A 24,728-nucleotide genomic window follows, 5' to 3' on the forward strand; every position below is an offset into this window, starting at 1 on the left:
AGGAGTTGGTCAGATTTTCTGAAGGCCTTTGTCTTGTCCAAATAGTAACGTAACTGTCTGTGAATGTCCAAAGAGTGAAGGAGTCTTTCTCCTTTATTCCGTGGGTTTGGATAAAAGGTGGGCAAGTGTATGGTCTTGATTGAGAGCCACACTGGATACTACCTTTGGCATGAAGGAAGGGTTGGTGCGTAAAGATACTCTGTCCTGATGGAAAATGATGAAAGGTTCCACTGCCATAAGTACCTGCAGTTCTGAGACTTTGCGTGCTGAGGTGATAGCCAGCAGCAGGGCTGTCTTCCAGGACAAGTATTGAAGCTCTGCTGAAAAGGCTGGTTCGAAAGGAGGAAGTGTTAACTTTTCCAGAACAAAATTTAGATCCCAAGTTGGAGTTGGTGGTTTTCTGGGGGGTCATATATTTTTTGCCCCTCTGAGAAACTGCCTTAGCAAAGGATGAGAGAAAATGGGAGAAACCGTATCATATTGAGCTGAAATGGCTGAAGCATGGATCTTTATGGATGTGAAAGAAAGGCCTTTGTGTAGCATCTCAGTTAGATACTGGAGTATGTGCGGAATATTTGGGATGCCAGGATTTAGGCTTCTGGCCTGGCTCCATACACAAAATCTTTTCCATTTGTCTGAGTAAGTTTTTCTGGTGCTGGGCCTCCTTGGCCTCCAAAATGACATTCTGGACTTCCTTTGAGAGAAGTGTTGTTTGATAATTTAAGGTATTTTCCATGCAGCTAGATTTAAGGTCCTTAGCTGACTGTGAAGGATCTGAGAGTTTTGTTGGGTTAACAGCAGAGGGAATTGAGGTAAGATCCATGGAGGGCTGCGAGTCAAGTTTTGTAGTAGTGGGTACCAGTGTTGACGTGGCCAGTCCGGAGCAATGAGGATCATCTGTGGTCTCTCTGATCTGGCTTTCAGTAATACCTGGGTCAGTAGAGGCAGAGGTGGGAAGGCGTAGACTGACAATGCTGTCCAACTGAATGATAGGGCATCCACTTTCCAGGCCAGGGGATGATAAGTCCTTGTGCAAAATTTTTGTAGCTGGCAATTGTTGGTTGAGGCAAACAGATCTATGTCTGGTGGTCCCCACCTTTGAGTTATCATTGAGAATAGTTGTGGGTGTAGTCTTCACTCGTGAGGGTCTGTCAAATTTCTGCTTAATTTGTCTGCCAAAATGTTTTCTTTTCCTGGCAGGAATTGTGCTTGCAGTTGAACTTGGTAAATTAATGCTGTGTTCCACAAGTGAATTGCCTGTCTGCATAGTGGGTAGGAGTGCATTCCTCCTTCTTTATGTACCACATAACTGTGGTGTTGTCCGTCCTTATTAGAAGTTGTCCTGGATGTAAAAGGTCCTTGAAGGCTGTTAGTGCATTTTTTACAGCTAGCATCTCATTTTGATTGATGTGTAGTTGCCTTTGGTTTGCAGACCATTTGCCCTGTATGCATTGTCCTGCCATGTGTGCACCCCAGGCGTAGTCTGATGAATCTGTTGGCAAGGTTTGGTTTGGTGGAGGTGAGACAAAAGGAAGGCCCTTGTTTGCTTGGCATGCTTTAGCCCACCATAGAAACTCTTTTTGAAGGCAGGGAATGAGAGTTATAGTTGCTTCGAGGCTGTGTCTGTGTTGGGACCATACACTTTTTAGGTACCATTGTAGTTTTCTCATATGCAGCCTTGCATATGCAATTAGTTGAATGCAGGATGCCATGTACCCCAATGCCTGCAGTAATTTCCTTGCAGTGAGCTGGGTAGAAGTTGCCATCTTTTTGAAGTACTGAGCCAGTTGTTTTTGCTTGTCTGGCATGAGGTAAGCCATCTGGGCCGTTGTATTCAAGCTGGCACCCAGGAAAATTATTTCTTGTGAGGTTATTAGTTTTGACTTCTTTTTGTTTACTGTGTACCCTAGGCAACTTAGCCAACTTTGTTACAAATGCCAGATGCTGTAGTAGGATGTCTTTGCTGTCCGCTTGGATCAGGCAGTCGTCCAGATATGGATACATTTGTATTCCTCGCTGTCTGCAGTATGCAATTACTGATGCCAGGCATTTCGTGAATACTCTGGGCGCAGTGGATAAGCCAAAGGGCAATGCAGAGAATTGATAATGCGTTGTGCCTGCAAAAATCTGAGGTATCTTCTGCAATCTTGTCGGATAGGGACATGCAGGTATGCCTCTTGGAGGTCCAACGTTACCAGCCAAGACTCCTTGCCCAGCATGGGAAGAAGCTGCTGCTGTAGTGTGAGCATTTTGAATTTGGGAATGTCCAGGTACGTGTTTAGAATTGAAAGGTCTAAGATGCGTCTCCAGGCTTTGTCCTTTCTTGGTACTAGAAACAGTCTTGAGTAAAATCCTTGACCTTGCTCTTTTGCAGGTACCGTTTGAATTGCTTTCATGTTCATGAGAGCTGAAATTTGCTTTTGTGCCTCTGCCCATTGGTTTGTTGGCAGATTTGGCATGCCTCTCATTTGTGGTAAAGTGTGAAAATTAAATCTGTAGCCTCGGGTAATAATATCCAGAACCCATTTGTCCTTTGTTATGATGTGCCAATTTTTTGGGAAAAGAGCCAGTTTTCCTCCTAGAGGTGCTGCCTGGGCAATTTTGCTTGGCAGGCGAAGAGGAAAGTCATTGAGTTTGTTTTCTGAAGGGTTGAGATCTGTCGTCTCCCCCTCTTTGAGTTGTTGTTTGCCATTGTCTAGGCCTGAAGGTACCCTGTGCGTGGCCTCTGCCCCTAGGGCATCTGTACCTGCCCCTTTGGGGTCTGTCTGAAGCAGGAAAGGACCAGTTTTTTGATGGCCAGTTTCTGCTGAAGCGAGGAGGTTGTACCTGTAAAAAATCTTTAACTGTTTGCATTGATTTTGCCTTTTCTTCCATCTTCTTTAAAACTTCCTCTGCTTTGACACCAAATAACGCATCCTTTTGCAGTGGAGCATCCAGTAACTTTGCTTTGACATGTTCTGGTAAGGTCTGCTCTTTTAGCCAAGCATGTCTACGTATTACAGACCCTGTGACTGCTGCTCTACATGAGGCCTCCAAAGAATCAAAACCACACTGCAAGGTATGTTTTCCCACTTGTTCTGTTGCATGCAACAAATCTTGCATCCCTTTGAAATCTAGTTGATCTGTTTGAGGGATCATTTTCTGTTTTAACTGAGTAAGCAAGTACTGCTGGTATTTAATCATGTGGAATTGGCAGTTTAATGCCCTCATGGCCAAAGTGGCAGAGGTATACACTTTTTCCCTCATCTTTCTAATGCCCTGGAATCTCTTTCCGCAGGTAGTGGATTCTTAGCAGTAGAGGCCTTAACCCCTTTGGGACCCTGGGAAATGGTTTCTGGGTCTGCAGCAGGGCTTTTATATAAAAACTTGTAAGAGTCAGGGACTCGATAGTACCTGTCTGGTTTAGGTGGTGCTGGAGGTAAGGAATCTGGATTTAGACTGGATTCAGTGTAGACATCATCCAGAATGTCTAAAACAGGAGGAATGGCTAGGGGTCTATGCTGAGGCAGAAGAAGAAACTCACGGAGTCTTTTCTTGGAGTCAGAGTAATCTTGTCCTTCCCAGTGGAAATGCTCTCTCATGGTGTGCAGGGTTTCCCCAAAAGAGAAGTCTTCAGGGGGGGAAACAGAGGGAATAGACTCCTCAGCATCTGAGTCTTCATAGAGAGGGAAGGGGTAATCCTGTTCCTCAGAGTCTGCTGAGGAAATGGATTCCTGGTCAGGAGGAGGTAAATCTTCCTCCAGTCTAGGCCTTTTGTCAGGAGGGGGCTGGGAACCTCTGATAAGGGTAATCAGGTCCTCCGCCATTTTGAGCATCTGTTTTTTAGGCATAGGGGCCTGTGTGGGAGTCTGTGGACCCGGTTTCTTAACCTTTGGAAGCTTAGCGTATGACTTAACGGAAAGAGTCGTTGGTTTAAAGACACCTTCTGAAACCGAAGGCCTGTCCATAGTCTCCGGATCGCCGCCAGGGCTGGCATCAGCAAGTTGAGGAGGAACCGGCTCCAGTGGCCCAGTAGATTCTGACTGAGAGGTAGTCATATTTTCTAAATCTGCGGTAGTCAGGGGCTGCATAGGCGCCTCACTGAGTACCGAAGATCCGGCGGCAGGCCTAACCGAGACCTTGGTATCTGGTCTAGGTCTAGGCTGCCGGTCTTTGTCCTTGCATTTTTTAAACATAGTGGTAGTCGGGGGTTCCGATGACATAATGTAGTTGAATTTTCTGCCAAAATAATGTCGGGCGGTATCAGCCCGACGCTTAATAGTGCGTTTATTGAACCTAGCGCAAAACCGACAACCAGAAATGTCGTTGTCTGGGCCTAGGCAAGGAATACAATAAGAATGAAAATCCTTATGAGGTATTTGCTTCCCACAAGAAATACAATTAACTTTGTCTGACATCGGTCTGAGGCAAGAAAAGTTTCCCCAATGGGGTACTTAGATTTATAGAAGACTTCGGCTGAAATTCTGTTCGAAAATCTCAGAAGCTGGCTGACCGGCACTTGCGAACTGCTTCTGCTTCGGGCACCACGCGGCAAGAAAGACTGAAGAAAATGGCGTCGGCTGCCTCTTTTATACCCCTGCCGCACTGACATCAGGGAAGAAGCGACGACAACCGACGCTGGACCAAGGCTTTGGAATTCAGGCCGAGTGCGGGACCGCCTGACGGCAGGATAACCCAAGTGTGATGACAGCAGCATAGCACGATGAACATCTCAGCTGAGGGGTAAAAGGTCTTCAGGTTAAGCACAGAACTATTAAATATATACGTTACATATGTAAAACTTATTGTTAAGCTAGTGCTCCAAACCACTTAAATGATCATCAGAAATACTTTTGAGTTTCAAGGAATGATTGTTCTGCCTAGTATCTTGCACTTGAAAAATCCACACCTTTACCCCACCCTTCAGAATTCTTTGTTGATGTGTACAACTCAGGATATAATTTAAAACTGCATATTGTCAGTACAGTTCAGATTAAGGATCACATTATTTATTTTGTCCTTATACAGACTACATTATTGTATGCACACTTTACACTTTCTTTTTATGTCACTGAATTTCTATTTAGATCTGGGCTATGAAAACAATAAATTTCACTCTAGCAAGAAGGATTACATGAAATGTATTTTATGACCAGAATTCAGAAAAAAATGATAGCACATCTGCTTAACAAAAAATATGTTTAAAACTGAAGAGAGTGGCCCACAAGTGATTAAGTCTGTAATAGTAGACAAGTCAGTGCTAGAGCTACATAAGTAAGCAATTCACTTGTAGAGGTAGCATGAATACTGTAAAGACTTGGGTAGTACTGTAACAGGTCACATGACTTAGGCTCATTGGTGTGCATATAGCACATTCACAGTGATGCAGTTCTATACATACATTGTCATACCATTCCAGGCACAGCTGAGACCTCAAACAATGTCTAAACAGCAAACTGTGCTATGTTTGTATTAAAAATGGGAAAGAATTGGGTGAATAGGACTGCAGAAAGTGGGAAAGAGTTCGCAGAGGAACATACAGAAGGACAATGAGAAGGAAAGAGTGATATGCAGTAGGGGAGGAGATGTATTTTCTTGTGGGACAGGTGCCCTTTTATAAGAAAAACAGAGAGGGTAAGTAGCATGAGGGTGGTGTGGGTAGGAAAAAGGATATAGTGATGGCATCAACAGCAGACAAACTGATGCAAAAGGGCAGCAGGCACTGAATTTATAGATAAAACATTAAAATGTAAAGTTGTTTGTCAGTAGCAACATCTTCATTAGTTACAGACTTCTTTAAAGTAGAATTATTCAGATGGTTTTACTTCTGCAGAGATTGTGAGTATCGAGTGATATTGGTGGATTATAATTACAGAAGTTTTGAGTGGCCTTTTATGGTTGAAATTTTCTGAAATGGGTAGTTATAATTGGTTCATACATTTTGTTTCATTGCTTATTAAAAGAATGTTTAAAACTACAAATTTAAAACCCATTCTAACAAGTGGTGCTGTATTATACAAGGAATATAATTTAATACAGTCAGGAAGATGAATCAAAAAACAAATACGTGTATGCATGGCCCTAAAAATGTGTGCAAGTAGTCTGTTATGAAAACAGCCCAAAGGTAAACAATCCTCCACTAGTCAGATGCATTTTCTATGAATCTGGGTTTTCAAGCTATTTTAATGAATGTGAGTTTTGCCGTTTCAATGAGTATGGGTTTCAAGGGCAGAGAAGTTTACAGCTCATGCTAAATCTGTATTCATTGCAAGACTGTATTGTTTGTTTAGCAAATGGCTATCTGTGTTTGTGTTATTTTATTTCAATATCTGTAAACATTGTGGAAGTAAATAAGAAAACAGTATGCACACTGATAGACTTGAACAATGTGTACGGTAACTGGTGAGAAATAGCCAAGTAATGGAACACTGGAATGGCTGGGGAGGGGGCTGCTGTTGGAGGGGGGGGTTGCTGCAAGAGGGGTTGCTCGGGGGGAGGGGCAATCTATTACCCTGCTAGGGCCCTGTTTGACTATGATCCAGTTCTGGTATTTAAAGTAGGAAATAAGTACACAAAGGTAGTTGCAGTTTACCTACATTACAAGGTATCTTTTTCTTCTTATGCATTTAAATGATTTAAGGAAATTACTGGAGTGGCTTTCTTGGGGAGTGACTTACCTGTGGGTGTGGCTCAAATAGGGTTGTTTTGTGAGTATGTTAGGGGTAGGGCCTAAGGGGGCGCCGGAGCACTACTTCGCCTAGGGCGCTATTTCAGCTAAGGCCGGCCCTGCCCGCAATGACAATTTGTGCCCACAGATCATACATTTCTTAAAACCTTTATCTATGTTCAAACAGTAAACACCAAAGCACAAGAGACTAAAAAGCACTAAATTCACTCAATTACAGAACACTAACAAAAAACACAAGAGATCAACCCAAAATGGCAGGAAACACTAATGGGACAAACAAACCAAGTAATTACAATCACGAGAAACTACTTGCCTAGCTGCCAAACTACCTACAACAGTAAATACAGGGTAAAGGAGCAAGTTTTAGAAAGAAAAAGACACTACACTAGTGATACCACAAAGTTTACACAAAGCAATGTCAAGACTGAGCTACTAACGTGGATGGTGCAAACTAGATCTGAGGATTAGGGTGAGGAACAGGGTCCTATGGGTAAGGAAGGTGGAGCAAAGCGAGTAGAACACTTTGGAAATGGCCACTGTCAGATCTGAAGTCCCACAGGTTGAAGTCAAACAGAGCAGACAACATCAGATATAAACTTAACTGCAGTGGGTTAAAACTGCAGTAATTTACACTATGCCATGTTACACTAAAAAAAAGTTGCGGCTGTCAACACAACAGCTAAAGTATATAAAAAATGTAAAACAGAGATTTGTTATATGATGTGCTAAACAAGAGAAAATTATAATGTAACTAAACAGAGAAGCAAAATAAATTCAGTTTTACAATTGTTCATATAAAGTATAAGAATTAGAAATGGCAAGTGACACAACAGCAATGATATTGAAAAATAATGTTACAACATTTACCCAAGTCACAGAAAAGCCATTAATAAAAATTAATCTGTGTGAACAGCAAAGACTCTCTGTGGATGTAGAACATCATAAAACATCTCTCCTGTGGAAAGTCAAAACACTACCTTGCCTCATGTTTGAACTCACTTTGAGAATTAATGATCAATGACACATTCTGCACTGTGTCTTAGTACATAATTAAAATAAAATAGTTACTAAGAAATTGGCAAGAAAAAGCCAAATGGACTTGTACAAAATGAACAAAAGGGGAAACTATTCTATTAAACTCAGTTATTACAATTTTTTCCCAAAAAATACATTAGAATTCAATAATATTCTCAGAAATTTCAAAACAATTTGTTAATGGACTTTACCCGTTCTAGAAAAGTCAGTATTCTCTTCAACAAGTGGATCATAATGCAATTTAACAATTCTGCATCCCAAGTCTAAGGGGAACAATTAATACAAATTCCATGGATAGCAGAGGGCCCAAGACAGTGCGTCGGTCAGACACCCTTGGCCAAGAGATGTAGAAATCTGGCCTTTCCATAGCTCCAGATTAAATGACAGAAATCTGAAAGATCTGCAACATATAAAGCACACATCAGACAGGTGTGGAAATATCTGAAGGAAGCCAATTTTGTAGTGCTGGAAATCACTTTAAGGGCTGAGACTTCACATTAGTGGAACGTGTTGTGCTCATCTCAGGGTTCTACAAACAATATGCACTGAATTAAGCATGTCATTTCGAGACAACTAATGAAATCAATACAGTTAAGTTGAAAAGCAGAAACTTTATACAGGGAACAATACCAAAATTGATGTTCAGGTCATAGCATAATGCAGGTCAGTTGAGTTTTACAGTATGCAAATTTACCGATTTTAATTCCACCATCTTATGCTTTTAGCAGGTTACTAGAACCAGCAAGCTCAGTAAATTCACCACAGTTAATATCTTCAGGCATTACATGACTTGTATCCCTGTTTTATAACTTAAAGACAATCATACACCCCAAATAAGCTGCACACCCGTTTCCAATAATACCATAAAATAGCATTTCCTCTCCACTAAGAAATGCTTATTTTGGAAAGTGTCAGCATAATAGTGAACAGCATTCAAAAAGATTCTTCTAACATTTGCCCTACAAATCATATCATACACAATATGCTACTGTTATATGGCAGATAATTATTCCTTATAATTAAAATAAAAATAATATGATCAAAAATATACCAATAATTAGAATCAAGACCCACCTTGCTGGCATCATCATGTTTTTCAAAGCTTACAAATCCAAAGCCTTTTGACCGCCCATTCTGGTCAGTCATTACTTTCACACTTAGGGTTTTGCCTACAGAAGGAAGAACAGTTGCATGTATCATTGATCCTTTCCTTGGTTTATAGCAATTTGTAGACATGCAACAAAAGCTGTATAGTCAAATTACTTCGTGTCTACTGTAGTCTTTTAGTTATTTTACAAACTGTCACACCACATCATAGTTTTAAACTCAAACACTACAGCTTAACATGCCCTGAATGCACAAAAGGTATGTACTTACCACAATAATAGGTCCATATTGTCTGTTTCTATCTGGTTCAACCTATGGTATACTGAATGATTCACAAGACTTCAGCACAGCAAGCTCCACCTCCTCTACCCATAACCCCCACATTACCAGAACTGTCTCATACCTAGTTTGCCACCTCTTCACCCACTAAACACTCAGATCTAAACCTCAAAAGCAGAAAGGTCAAAGAACCTTGTCGATCATCCCTGCAATGGTGTTGGTGGGGGAAAGGTTGAACCAGATGGAAACAGAAAACACGGCTCTATTGTTATGGTGAGTACATAATTTTCATATCTGATGTTGTCTTTTCCATCTGGGTTCAACCTGTGAGACAGAGTCCCCAGCCATGTAACACCCTACGGAGGTCTCGTGGATGGATATTGGGGAATATAGTGGAACCAAATGAAGCCCTACACCTGGCCTAGATATCCAGTTTGTGGTGCGACACAAAGTTGCGATGACCCATGCAAGTTGCAGCTGCTCAAATGACATCCAAAGCAGCTCTGGAGAAAAACACTGTAGAAGTAGCCATAGTTCTGGTGGAATGACCTTTGGGTTTAAAACCCAATGACTTCCCCTTCAAACCATACTCAAATGAAATACAATCAGAAAGCCATTTGTAGAAAGTAAACTTGGAAACAGCAGCACCCACCGGGACTTAAAAAATGACACAAACAGGTGATTCGATTTTTTTAAAGGACCTTGTTCTATCCAAACAGCACCTCAATTATTTATGAATGTCAATGCAATACAGAATGTATTCACCCTCTGTTAGAAAATGTGGGGAAAAAGACTGGCAAATGAATGGACTGATTACTCTCTGATACCATCTTAAGCAAATAGGAATGGTCTAGTGTGAGGGACACACAGTCTTGGAGGAACAGCACAGAAGGCTTGTAACTCTGACACATGCTTGGCAGAAAGACATCCATTCACAACCCTTTTTTTTCCATTTTGGCACATGGGGTCGGGGTGTCACTTCAACAGGGGCAATCATCTAGAGTCAAGCTTTACACCACAAGGTGGCTATCCATGCAGCAACAGTTCTTCCACAGCACAAACACAATCTATGGCCAATTTAGTGTCCAATCCACCTACTGCGTGCCTTTGGAATGTAGAAGGAAACTGGAGCAGCCAAAGGAAACGCATGCAAACACAAGGAGGACATGCGGACTCCACACAGAAGACACCCCAAGCCAAGAATCTAATCGGGAAACCTCTTGCTGTGAGGCAACAGCTAGTGCATCTGCTGTGCCACTGTACCACCCCTTAGCATTCAAAAACAGTCTTGAATAACAACTTAAGATCGATGGTAGCAGAAGGCTCAAAGGGAGGTGCAGCCAGCATATGAAGCATAAGTGGCAAGTTCCAAGGTAGAACAGGGTTTCACACCAGAGGACACAGAAGCAAAGTCGCTTTAAGAAAAGCCTTAAGAGATTTTCAGAGAGTCAGGGCCATATTATCTCGACTGATGTGGAAACAAGAAATAGCTGCCAACTGTACTTTAGTCGTGGAGTAGGTAGGCCCAAAGTTAAACAAGTCCACAAGAAAATCCAAGATAGCCTCCGGAGGTGCTGAAGAGAGATTCAAACCCATGAGAGACAGCCCATAAGGCCAAGTGTTTCCACTTGCTAGCATACACCTTAGGAGTATGAGTAGATGACTTCTGAGAAGGCACAAGGATGTGGGCAAAATGGTCCGACAGCGTGGAATTTCTTGCCATCAAGGAAATTGGGGAAAACAAGTGGCTACCTTGATAATTCAAAGGTTGGGTGGATCCAAGCCCACTGGGTGAGAAATGGGATCCAGAATGGGATCCAGGATCCAAGGAGGGTACCTCAGCAGAAGCCCTAAAGAAAGGAAAACCACATCTGGCAAGGCCAAAAGAGAGCAATAAGGATTACAGTCACTCTGCTACTGGCTGCTTACTGAAAAAACTTCATTAGTGGGGTTGAAAGGTATGCATACACAGGACTTGGGGGCCAAGCATATAGGAGAACATCCCTGGGTGACTGTCCCTGAGGAACTAAGGCACTTATCAGAACAGTGAGCTCCTCAATCCTTTGTAAGAAACCAACTGATTTACCTCTCCACAGAAAGCCTGAGACCCAGACAATTAAATTGCTTTCAGCCACGACACAGGAATGAAGCTTTCAAACGCCCAGTGTTGTAGGCTCTTCCTCAGACAAAAATCTTAAACATAATGGCCAATAACATGCAGTTGTTAAGGAATAAGGAGACCCTCTCCAAAACAAAGGATCAAAACATTTTATGTAAATACAACATAATGTGCGATAAGGAAGCAAAACAACAAAAAAATGTCCCAGAGCCAAGTCGTGCTTTAATTATATGAGGCAGTAGAAAGAAAAATATAAGCCAGGCCAATTAAACTGTGTATGAGAAGCAGTCATTTAGCACAAAATGACGAGTTTGCTTACAGTGCTTTTATGTAATTTTCAAAACCATAAAATTAAAGGGGAACATAGGTATATGTGAAGATCTACATGGTCTGTCAAGTCCTGGTTGATCAAAAAAACATTTGAGCAAAACTTCTTGGGCTATGTTACCTCAAAAGAGGAGATATATTAAGTAAGGGGACAGAGGGGGCAAAGCCACATGCATAAAGAGTATGGGAGGAGCTTTGCCTGCCACCCCCCGTTATTTCTGTGTAAATGTTCTTTTCATGAAAATGACAAGTCACTCAGAACTCGAGTGTACCACATCTGCACAACAGCTTGCGGGGAGGAGGGATTTGGCAGCAGCAGCAACTGAATAAACTAGCCTGGGTGAAAGGAAGGCCCAAATCTTGCTCCCTTAAAAATCAGGTCATTTAATGGGATTCACTGTTTTGGACAGAACTGTGTCCCTGTGAACATGATCATACCTGGTTTTGTTAGCATAATTTGCACCAGTATGAGAGGAACAAAGAGTACCAGTGAAGTTACTGATCACAAATTAAACCCTGTTCCACTTCTCAGCTTAAAACTGAAACACACAGAATGCCAACCATCCATCCATCTTCCATACCTGCTTTACCCAATTCAAAGTAGGAGCCTTTCTTTCTAAGCAACAGTCATAAATGCAGGAAGCAATCTTCAATGTGATGCCCATCTATTGCAAGGCACACACATATATACATGCATAAAAAGTCAAAAATAAAACAAAATTTCCAGACACTGAGTCAGTACTAGTGGTCACACCATTTCTTATTTCAAACCAGCATCAATTAAACCTATAAGATAAGCATTTCCAATTAACAATTACAGTTGTGTCATATGGTAAGGGGACATGCAAGGTGAGTAACCATCATTACCTCCTCCTCACAGCACAGGGAAACAAGTCTTTTTTTAAACACTTTTATTAAATCATCACTTAAGACATAGGCAAATATGTTGACAGAAAAGGAAAAACAATATTAACATTTTTCCACTTAAATACATTACACATCACGTGTTCATTCTTTATAACTATTAATCTAACATTACATGAATTGCTTATTTCTGCCTTCTCTTAAACCTCACTTCTCCTCCTCCTTAACATTATTCTGCATGTATCATTCTCAATTTCCATTTATTTCTACGTAATTTGCTCATTCCCTTTTCTAAAGGGCTCTCTTCCACTACTTTCAGCACTTTTACAATATTCAGTACTTTGATTTCCATTATTCAGTAATTGCTTTTTTGGCAGCCACCAGAATTAAACTTAAGACCTTACTATGTTCTAGGCAATCCATATCCTATGTTCCATCTAAAAAAAAAAAAATAATTTCCTTAGTTACAGCAATGTGCTCATCCAATGTTTGAGAGAATGCTCTCTAGGGAATTTTAAAATCTACCAACTCATTACACTCCCAAAACATATGTTCCAAGTTACCTATTTTTCCCCCATCACACCTCCAACATTTGCCATCTACTCAAGGAAAACTTCTTTGAAGTCTGCTTGGGGTACAAAAATACCTATGTAACGCTTCCAAGCAAAAATCCTAAACTTTCTGGACATTTCTACATACTTGGGAGCCATACATGTCCCCCCCCCCCATTGTTCCATTGCACAATTGCTTTTCCAGTCTTGCTTCCCAATCTCTTCGAACCTCCTCTGATTAATTCATATACTTATCGTGCAATAGTTCACAAGCCTGACTAATTATCTCTTTTCTAAAAGCAGCTTCTCTTCTAGGTTCAACTAAAAACTATCACAACAGGTCTTTCATTTATGATTAGTTTCTCTCTCTCACTTTCCCTGTATTCTGATAGCAATCCCTGATAGGGAAGGGAGTCTCTAGCATGCAGTACAAATGTCTTCTTGGTCTCATCCCACTCTATTACCTTCCCTCTCTAGTTAACTGCTCCCAATAAACATGGTTCTTTTGCCACTTTTCTCCAGTAAATTCCAAATCCATTGTCTACTTTATGTACCCCTTACTTGCAAAATCTCTCTTCTTCATTCTCGTGTTGACTTAGTTCTCAGAATACTTTCTGATACTTTATGACTAATATTATGTATGATTATTCTCTTCACAGATCTGCATACAAAATCCTACACTCTATTTCACAAACCCCCCCCAATCATCATCCTTTTCTACTTTAAATTATATGACCTTCTGCTTGTGTTTTACATACAAGCCTTAACTGTGTAGCTGTAAAATATCCATTTAGATCAGATAATCCTAAACCACCGTGTTCTACTGGAAGCGTCAACGTATCGCACTTAACTCTTGTTCTCTTCCCCTCTCAGACACATTTTCAACTCTTAAGTATAGTCCACAACTTCTCCTGTGGTTGATAAAAATATGCCTGACCTGTACAGAAAACTAAAAGGACCAAAAACATTTTCACTGCTTGTATTTTACTATCCATATCTATAAACAGCAGCTTCCAGTTTCACAGTTTTTGTATTATCTTTTGTTTGGTCTCTTCCAACGTATCCTTAGCTGTCGTAACAGAAGTCTTTTTAATACAAACACCTACATATGTCATAATATCATGTCCTCATACATATGGATATTGCTGAACCAATTCATATGTGGGCACATAATTAACGGCTATAGCTTTTCTTTTATCTTTGCCAATTTATATCCTGAAAAGATAAACTATCCAAAAATGTTCAACACTACTGAGATGGCCCTTTCTGGATTTAGCAGGCAAAAAAGCCTCATGCAAATATATGCCATCTTTTCTTGATTACCATACCAATGATATTCTTAAATGTCTGAGTATCTTAACCCCAAAAAATTCTGGCAGGGAATCTCTTCTCTGCTTACTCCTGCTAAAAAAGAAAACCCCTGCCCTGACCTAAATGCCACTGACATTGACCTTGCTACCCAATTAAACTCTTTCATCGATTCCATTTCCAAACTACCTCCTTCACCAACCATCCTACTTCCACACCCCTACAGTCACCTACTCCTTCCTCCTCTAGTACCTCTTCCCACTCAACTACCTCCTCCTCCATACCCCCTTCCCTTCTCCATACAGCCCATCCCAATCTCTACTATAAAAAAACTCCTAAAAAAAGCTGAAACCAGGTTCAAATGCCCCAGACCAAATTCCCTCTTACTTCTTTAAAATATCCACAAAGGCCATAGCCTTTCCCATCTGTATCCTAATAAATCAGTCAATTGCAGAAGGTCAGGTATCTCAATCCTGGAAAAAAGGCCTTCATTATTCCACTTCACAAAGGTGGGAGCAATAATAATATCCCAAATTTTTGTCCAATTTCCATCCTATCCCCCATTTGTAAACTGCTACAAAAATGCATCCACCTACAACTGTTACCCTATCGCATAAACAACCAACTCCTAACCATCACACAACATGGTTTCAGGCCCGGCCACAGCACCACCACCGCTCTCCTTACCTTCCTCGAAACTATTAAAGCCCGCAACTCCGGCCTTATTGTGTCAACCCTCTTCTCAGACCTATCAAAGGCCTTCGACACCATTTCTCACAACCTTCTCACCAAACTCTCTAACCTGAAACTATCTCCCACCATTATCAAATGGTTTACCAGTTACCTATCTGATAGACAACAAGCGGTCAAATGGAAAAAAGCTACCTCCCCATTCCTCAATACTCCCACAGGAGTACCCCAGAGTTCTATTCTTGGGCCCCTGCTATTTAACATTTTCATAAACGACTTCTACCGGACCATCCCTGATACTCACCTCATCCAATATGCCGACGACACCACCATAATCTGTTCTGCCACCTCCATTCGAACAAAACTAACCCAAAATGCCTTCTCCTTAACTGAACAATGGATGCTAGACAACCACCTAGCACTCAATGTCACAAAAACTAAACTAATGTTATTCACCCCTTCAAAAACCACCGTCCTAGACAAAAATACCTTCATCATCACCAGTCAGAATAATACACCCCTCAAAATAGTATCTAATACAAAACTTCTAGGTGTCCTAATCGATGACCAACTCAAGTTCGGCATTCACTTACATGCAAACATCAAGAAAACACATAAGAAACTTGGCATGCTCTATCACCACAATCGGTACATCTCCCCCCACCAAACTAACACACTCTACAACATACCTTATCCCATTCTCTCCTATATGAAGCCCCACTCCTCACTAACCTACAATCATCCCTAAGCTATCCTCCTGGTACTATAAATTTTCAAAGTTTGCAACTGGCCACGGATCCCTAACACATCACTGTACTACCCTTTCACAAACTCAATTGGCTAGAACTACCCAACTACCTCACATATATTCAACTCACTCAAGCCCATAAACACACCTTTAACCCCTCTCTCTGCCCCTCCCTGGCCACCACCTTTAAGATGCACCAGCCCAACAGATCCCCAAGATCTAACTCCCAAAATCTCTTAACTACACAAACTCTCCTGTCCATCAGGGAAAAATCTTCTGTCCTCCTACCTAGCTCGCCTGTGGAATTCTCTTCCTCCGCTAATCTGCACAACTAGCAACATATCCTCCTTCAAAACCTTACTCCACTCCCATCTAACTTCCTAATGGGAATGCTCCTGTTCCCATCTTGCATGAAGTTCCCAACTCAAGCTACTCCCCTAGATTCAGTAGACCTCCAAACATCCTACTATTACTTAGCTCTGATAAGCATCTATTGTAATCAATACACATATATAAATATGATTGCATAACACTGTAATAAGCACCTATTGCAATCAACAGATTTTATACCTAAATGCAACTGTTTAACACTATTTTCTTAATGAATGCCTGCTTTTGCATTTTCCCATTTTATAACTGATATTACTATACTATCTGTTATAACTTGCTTTGTAATTAACTTCTATTTGTTTTGTTCATTTACTGGAGCTTTTCTCCCCAGGACTCCATTGAAAATAGGCTCCTAGTGGCCCAATGGACCATCCTGGCAAAGTACAGTTTTGTACCTACCATAAATGTAGATGTTCGAGGATCCACATTGCTGCAGTCCTAACTATTGGGTAGTCCGCTGTCCAGTCGGCCCGAATACCAAAGTATACGGCTGACGTCGGTCAGGGCGCATTAGACTGACGTCAGTACGTCAGGGTACTAATGCGCATGACCGACGTCATATCCTCAGTCTTTTCTTGCCCCAGATGTCAGAAGACCCTAAAAAGACAAGGCCCCAATATACCTGCACCAAAAATATGTACAATATATACAAAATTATCAGCATATAACCTCACCTACACAACCACCCCTAAACACAGAGGGGAAGGAGGGAGGGTAATTGGACTGCAGCAATGTGGATCCTCGAACATCTACATTTATGGTAGGTACAAAACTGTACTATGTTCTTCATTCCACATTGCTGCAGTCCTAACTATTGGGTAGAATCCCAAAGCAGAGGTAAGGGAGGCTGGCAAATCATAAAGAAGCAGGAGCTGACAACATGCCTTGCAAAATAGCTGTGGCAAAACCAGCCCTAGACTTAGAGTAGAGAGGAAGGTGATAATGCTTAGAGAAAGTATGCACTGAACTCCAAGTAGCTGCCTCCAAAATATCCTTAGTTGCCACCCCTTAGGAATGCTGTTGAAGTGGCAGTAGCCCTAGTGGAATGAGGCCTAATCCCAGCTGGAATCTCCTTGCCATGATGGGAATAACAAAATGCAATGCAAAACCCAATCCACCTAGAAATAGTTTGTTTTGACACAGGCTTGCCCTGCGAACTCAAAGCAAAAGAAACAAACAACTGCTGAGACTGCCTAAAATCCTTAGTCCTGCTTAAATAATAACGCAATTGCCTGTGTACATCTAAAGTGTGCAAAATCTTTTCCCCTTTATTTTGGGGGTCTGCATAAAAAGTAGGCAAATGAATAGTTTGGTTTAAAGCCACACTAGAAACCACTTTAGGCATAAAGGAAGGATTAGTACGTAATGATACCCTATCCTTATGGAAAATCAAAAGGGCTCTACTGCCATAAGGGCCTGCAACTCAGACACCCTTCTTGCAGAAGTAATAGCCAACAGAAAAGCAGTCTTCCATGACAAGTATTTCAATTCAGCAGTAGCCGCAGGCTCAAAAGGTTGTAGAGTAAGTTTTTCCAACACAAAATTGAGATCCCAAGTAGGAGTAGGAGCTCTACGTGGGGTCTTATATTCTTTGCCCCTCTAAGAAACTGCTTGAACAAAGGATGCGAAAACAATGGTGGGTCACAATCATAGTGAGCTGAAATTGCTGCAGCATGAATCTTAATGGAAGAGAAGGACAAACCTTTGTCCAATAACTCAGTAAGATATTGAAGAGCCACACTCAAATTAGGCTCAGAAATCTCCAAATTCTTTGCTGTACTCCAAAATAAAAATCTCCTCCATTTTTCTGCGTACACTTTCCTTGTACTAGGTCTTCTAGCTTCCATAATCACATTTAAAACTTGTTGAGGAAGTTGAGACCTGCTGTGTTTCAACACAGAATATGCCAGGCTGTTAGATGAAGAGAGTGAAGCTTGACATTGAGCAGATGACCGTCCTTCTGAGATAACAGATGTGGAATCAAAGGTAAAGGCCATGGAGGCTTCCTTACCAGACTCCTTAGTAGTGGGTACCAGTGTTGCCGAGACCAATCTGGAGCTATTAAAATCATCCTTGGCTTGTCTTGTCTGACCTTTAAGAGCACCTTTGGAAGAAGAGGCAGAGGTGGAAAGGCATACACATGAAGATTTTTCCAACTGAAAGAAAGAGCATCCACTTTCCAAGCTGTGTGATGAAACCCCTTTGTGCAAAACTTTGGCAGCTGGTGGTTTAGTGGAGAAGCGAACAGATCTATGTCTGGAGTTCCCCATGACACTGTCAATGTCTGAAATACATGAAGATCCAGTTTCCACTCGTGGGGATCCATGATTTGTCTGCTTAACACATCTGCTAAGGAGTTCTGTGCTCCCGGCAGAAACCTTGCCTGAAGAGTTAGTTGCAAGCTGAGCGCAGTCTCCCATAAAATCATTGCTTGCCTGCATAGAGGATAAGAATGTGTTCGCCTTGTTTGTTGATGTACCACATGACAGTTGTGTTGTCAGTTAGAATCAACACCTGCCCTGGAAGAAGTAACTCCTTGAAAGCCATTAATGCAAACTGGACTGCTAACATCTCCTTCATGTTGATATGTAGATGCTGTAGTCTGGCAGGCCACTTGTCTTGTATCCACTTTCCATTTAGATGAGCTCCCCAAGCAATGTCCGAGGCATCTGTCGTTAAAATCTGACTCGCCTCTGGCCGGGTCACAGAGAGTCCCTTGTTTAGGTGACATTCCTGAGCCCACCACAAAAATTCTTTTTGAAGGCAAGGTATTATTTGAATGACAGTGTCCAAATCCTGGCAGTGCTGTGTCCATACATTTTGAGATACCATTGTAGCTTCCTCATATGCAGTTTGGCATTGGGAAGCACCAGAATACAAGATGCCATGAACCCTAATGCTTGAAGGACTGTCCTTGCAGTCAGCACGGACTGATGAGATAGTTGATGGAAGTAAAGTGATAGACTCTTTTGTTTGTCCGGGGTTAAAAAGGCCATCTGGGCTGCTGTATTCAGTCTCACACCCAGAAAGCACATGTCTTGAGAGGGTACTAGACTGGACTTTATTTCGTTCACAGAATACCCTAGGCATCTTAGCACTGCTATAACATATTCCAGATGCTGTAGAAGGTCTTCCTTTTCTTGAGCCAGAATCAGGCAGTCGTCCAAGTAAGGATAGATTTGAATTCCTTTTAGCCTGAAGTAAGCTATCACTGGAGCCAGAACCTTTGTGAATACTCTGGGCGCAGTAGATAAGCCAAAGGGCAATGCAGAGAACTGATAATGAGAATTTCCAGCTCGAAAACGCAGATACTGCCTGCAACTTAGTCTTATAGGCACATGAAGGTAAGCTTCCTTGAGATCTAAAGTTACCATCCAGTGATCTTTGCCCAGCAGAGGTAAAAGCTGTTGTAACGTCAACATCTTGAACTTGGGAATGTCCAGATAAGTGTTGAGGATAGATAAATCCAAAATTGGTCTCCACGTGTTCCCCTTCTTTGGTACTAGGAACAGGCGAGAATAAAATCCTAGGCCCCTTTCTGATACAGGGACTGGCTGAATGGCCCCTATTTGGAGTAACAGAGAAATTTGCTTGTGAGCCTCTTTCCTTTGTGGAGGAGGAACGTCTGGCATGCCTTTGAAAGGGGGCAATGTATGGAAATAAAACCTGTAACCGTGGTGAATGATATCCAACACCCATCTGTCTTGAGTAATTAAATCCCAATTTTCTTTGAAAAGAGACAGTCTTCCTCCCAAAGGAGCTGCCAGACGAGAATCTACTGGCAGCTGAAAAGGCAGGTCATTGGGTCTGTTTACGAAAGGACTGACCTCTGCCCTCACCAGAAGTCTGAGCAGGTGAACTCCCTGTTCTAGGCCTAAAAGAACCCTGAGCTCTGCCCCTACCATGTCTAGACCTACCCCTAGACTGGGAATCATAAGCAGGATATGTCCATCCCTTAGTAGGCCAATTTCTACTAAACTTCGGTGGCTGCACCTGCAAAAAATCTTTAACAGTTTGCATAGACTTAGCTTTGTCCTCCATTTTCTTTAAAACTGCTTCCACAGGCGAACCAAACAACACATCAGACTGTAAAGAAGCATCCAAAATCCTTGTCTTAACATGCTCAGCTAAATTCTGATCCCTCAACCAGGCATGCCTGCGAAGAACAGAACTAGTGGCAGCCACCCTCGAGGAGGCCTGTACAGCATCAAAACCACATTGCAAAGAATGCTTACCCACTTGTTCAGACACATGAACTAAATCCAGCAACTCTTTACACTCAATACCTTCCGCCAAAGCATCCACCTTAGATATCAATTGTGAAAGGAGATAATTTTGATATTTTAGCATGTGAAACTGACAATTCAACGCCCTCATGGCTAAAGTGGAAGAAGTATACACTTTCTTTCCCCATCTATCCAAAGCCCTTGCCTCTTTATCAGTAGGAACAGGGTTTTTAACAACAGAGGCCTTAACACCTTTAGGTCCCTGAGAAACAGTTTCGGGTCTGCCCTAGGACTCTTAAAAGATACTTATGAGCTTCAGTCACCCTAAAGTACCAATGAGCTTTAACAGGAGCAGGAGGCAAACAATCAGGGTTCAGGGAAGCCACTGCAAATACATCTTCCACCACATTCAACACAGGAGGTATAGCTAAGGGCCTATGCTGGGGTAAAACAAGAATTCCCTAAGCCTTTTCCTGGAATCAGAGTAATCTTGGCCTTCCCATTTAAAGTGCTCCCTCATGGAATGCAGAGTCTCTGAAAATGAGAAATCCTCAGGAGGAGAAGCTGTAGGAGTGGAATCATCCACATCAGAATCAGAATAAGGAGGATACTCCTGCAAGTCTTCCAGAAGACTCAGAAGCCTCTGAACACTGTTCAAAACTCTCAAACTCAGGTTCCACCCTAGGCCTCTTATCAGGAGGGGGCATAGAACCTCTAATCAGAGTAATCAAATCTTCTGCCATTTTAAGCATATGTTTCTTAGGCACAGAACCTGAAGTGCTAGGAGAAGCCCCCACTGAAGCTAAACTTGGCCTACCTCTCAAAGAAGTCTTGGAAACAGAAGGAGAGGCTCTAACTACCTTGGGAAGAGAGGGAAGAACAGTTACCTGAGAAGCCCCCTCAGCCTGGCCTACCTCCTGAGAAGGCACATCCTGCAACAGTAAAGTCTCTGCCTGAGACTCCAAAGAAACTCCTGGCAAAACCTCTGGCTCCACTGAGCCTTCTAAAGAACCAACGTCCGGGACTGCCGGTTCATCAACCCTAGGCTTCGCTGTTTTGTCCTTGCGCTTTTTGGACGAAGCGGGCGTCGGAGCATCCGACGGCATTTTATAATTACAACGCTTCCCAAACACTAACCTGGCACAGTCTAACCGCCTCTTAATAGTGCGTTTGTTAAATCTAGTACAAGAGCGGCATCCAACAACGCCCTGCTCAGGCCCTAAACAAGGTATACACAAGGTATGGTAATCCCTATGAGGTATCTGTTTCCCACAAGAAATACAGTTATTCACTTTTTCTGACATCCGTTAAATACTGAGGCAAGAAAACCAAAATGTTCCAACGGGTACTTAGCCAACTTTGATTCGGTCTGAAACTCCGACTTCAGAAAATTTCAGAACGCCAACCTGCACTCGCAAAACTGCTTCTGCATCGGACCATGCGGCAAAAAAGACTGAGGATATGACGTCGGTCATGCGCATTAGTACCCTGACGTACTGACGTCAGTCTAATGCGCCCTGACCGACGTCAGCCGTATACTTTGGTATTCGGGCTGACTGGACAGCGGACTACCCAATAGTTAGGACTGCAGCAATGTGGAATGAAGAACATCAAACTGCAAATAAATACATTTTCTTTGCCAATGACTCAGGTCATTCCTTACTCTATTGGTTGGTTCTTACAAATTGTGGATCTTACATGCGTGCTATGTCTCTACTGATCTGGTTTCTTGCTTCAATGGATAACACCTTTCCAATATGACGCACACTTTAAAAAATAATTCAATTATGCTGACTGCTTTGTGAACGCTTGTTAATGTTTACTTCATTCAGTGATTAGTGAGAAAGTACAGCTCAGTCCCACTTACTATAATTGTAGATGTTTGAGAAGCTCAGTGTTGCAGTACTGATTCTTGGGTCTTCCTGCCATGCAGAAGCCTATGGCTGGCCAGATTTTCAGAGTCTTTACATCATCCCAAGGTAATAGACATCTGAAGAATGACATCTGGATATCAGGTTATAAGGTGCCATCTTCAAGTCTTTCTAAACAATGAACAAGCAGTCTGATGCCAGATGACATCACCACCTCCCCAGGTGTGTAAATTTAAGTGAGAAAGAGGAAATATCATAGGAAGCAGAGAGGGGTAACAGAAATAAGAGGATTATATGCAGAAAAAACTCCTCTACCCCTTGCACCCACCAAGGGTGCGACAAGTGGTCTGCAGATACAGGGATTGGAGGGTTGCAAGTATGTACTGCAACACTGATCTACTGTAACATCTATAACTATGGTAAGTGGGACAGAACTGTACTACGTTCTTTATAGTTAATGTTGCAGCACTGATTCTTGGGAGGACTCCCAAATCTAAACGTTGGGAGGTGGGTCATCTGTATGACTGTAGGAAATCAGATTTTGTAGGATGGCAGTAGCGAAACCTGCTCTAGTCCTGGATACATTGCCTAGATTACAGTGTTTTGTAAAGGTGTACACAGAGTTCCATGTGGCTGCCTCTTGGATGTCTCCTTTGAGGAAAGCAGTGGTAGGCATCTCATGTCTGGTGGACTGGGCATTAATATGCCCAGGTAAATCCTTTCCATGGTAAGTAACAGAACATAATGCAGTTGGCTATCCAATTTGATTTTTTTTTTTTTGAGACAGGCTTGCCCAGTTTACCCTCTGCAAAAGCCAACAGCAATTGCCCTACTTTAGTAGAAGTTTTTGTCCTGTCTAGATAGCACCTGATGTATCTGTGCACATTCAGGGGTGGAGGACTTGCTCTACCCTGTTATATGGATTTGGGTGGAAGACTGTCAGGTGGGAAGCCTGGTTTAAAGCAAGCATTGATACCACCTTGAGCATAAAGGATGGGCTTGTTCTGAGCGTGACCCTATCCCTGTGGAAGACCAAGATTCTTTACACGAAGACTTGCAGCTCAGAAACTCTCCCAGCTTATGTAACAGCTATAAGAAAGGTGGTCTTTTCAGGTGAGCATCTTTAGAGAGGCAGTAGTAGCAGGTTCAAAGGGGAGCAAGGTTAATTTTTTTAACATAATTTAGATCCCATGCTAGAACAGAGTTCCTTCTGGGTGGTCTCAAGTGAAACACGTTTCGTGGGGGGGGGGGGGGGTGATGACAGACGAAGCACTGTGCAGCAAGCTGATATAGCAGATTCACGTACCTTAATGCTGGAATAGGAAAGTCCTTGTCTAAAAAACACTTACAGATAATGCAAGACTGAGTTGATGTCTGCCTGAGAAGGGTTAATGTTACTGCTGTGGCACTAGGCAGAAAATCTTTTCCATTTTTGCCAGGTATGATTTCCTGGTATTAGGCTTCCTTGCTTTCCTCAGAATGGAAAGTACATCCTTGGGTAAGGATACAGTCCTTGCTATCAAAACCCAATCCTCCAGGCAGCTAACTAAAGGATGTCTAGGTGGAAGTGGAAGACCGATCCCTTGACATGGCTGAGGAGATCTACTTCCTGTGGTAGGGATATACAATCTCCCCTCAGTGAATGTCAGGAGGGAGAAACAGTGCTGTCTCAGCCAGAAGGAGCCACTAGGATCATGCAGGGTATTGTCTGCCCTGATTTTTGTCAACACTCTGGAGATCAGGGGGTAAGGACAGGAATGCATGCAGAAACCAGTCTGTCCATGTGAAGGGGAATGCATTTATTTTCCATGCTCCAGTCTGTTGTGTTCTGGAGCAGAACTTCTGTAGTTTGTTGTTTTGAGTCGCAGGCAGGTCTGCTGAGGGAATCCCCAAATATATGGCTAGATCCACGAAGATCTCGCTCTTCAGCATCCCCTTATTGGGAACTAGGAGGTCCCTGTTTAGACAATCTACTAGGGTATTGTTCTGGTAAAGAATATAAGAGGCTATGAGGGTCAGCCCTATTTCTTAAGCCGGTACCCAAAGTCTACTGGAAAGAATGCACAGAAGGTAAGACGAAGTTCCCATTTGCTTATGCACATCACTGTGGTGTTGTCTGTCCAGATTTTTTAGGGTCCCTGCAATTTATGTTTTGTTGAACACTTTTATGGCCAGGTACATTGCAAATAACTCCTACTGATTTATATGCAAACGTCTTCTGCTGTGGGGAACCAAATACCCTGGCATTTTCAGGGAACCTAATTGGACTCCCCAAGCTGTCTGAATCGTCTGTGGTGATGATCTTGTCTGCTTCTGGTAAAGTGAATTTTGCCCCTAGATTCTTCTGTATGGCGTTTTTCCATCACAGGAGTTCCTTTTTCAGGCATGAAGCAAGAGGTAGTAAGGTTTCCAGGGTTGGGAATGCTGTTGCCAAAGATTTTTCAGGAACTACTGGAGTTTCTTCATTTAACTTTGCAAATGGGATCATGAAAATGCAGAATGTTATATACCGTGGTAACATTAGAAATTCTTTTGCAGTGATAAGC

The 24,728-nt window shown here is 42.2% G+C and overlaps 1 protein-coding gene across 2 annotated transcripts in view; it reads right to left on the bottom strand.

Annotated features, from left to right (window-relative positions):
* Positions 1 to 24,728, bottom strand: part of LOC122792187 (polyadenylate-binding protein 4-like) — a 1,135,653-nt gene that overhangs the window by 672,676 nt on the left and 438,249 nt on the right. For both annotated transcript variants that reach the window (XM_044059911.1, XM_044059912.1), the window contains exon 5: positions 8,777 to 8,871. In XM_044059911.1, the coding sequence (XP_043915846.1) occupies positions 8,777 to 8,871 (95 nt within the window). The remainder of the gene's footprint in view (positions 1 to 8,776; positions 8,872 to 24,728) is intronic.

Source organism: Protopterus annectens, chromosome 1.part2 (genome assembly GCF_019279795.1).
Source record: "Protopterus annectens isolate FY-2018-M chromosome 1.part2, PAN1.0, whole genome shotgun sequence".
NCBI classification, from domain to species: Eukaryota; Metazoa; Chordata; order Ceratodontiformes; family Protopteridae; genus Protopterus; species Protopterus annectens.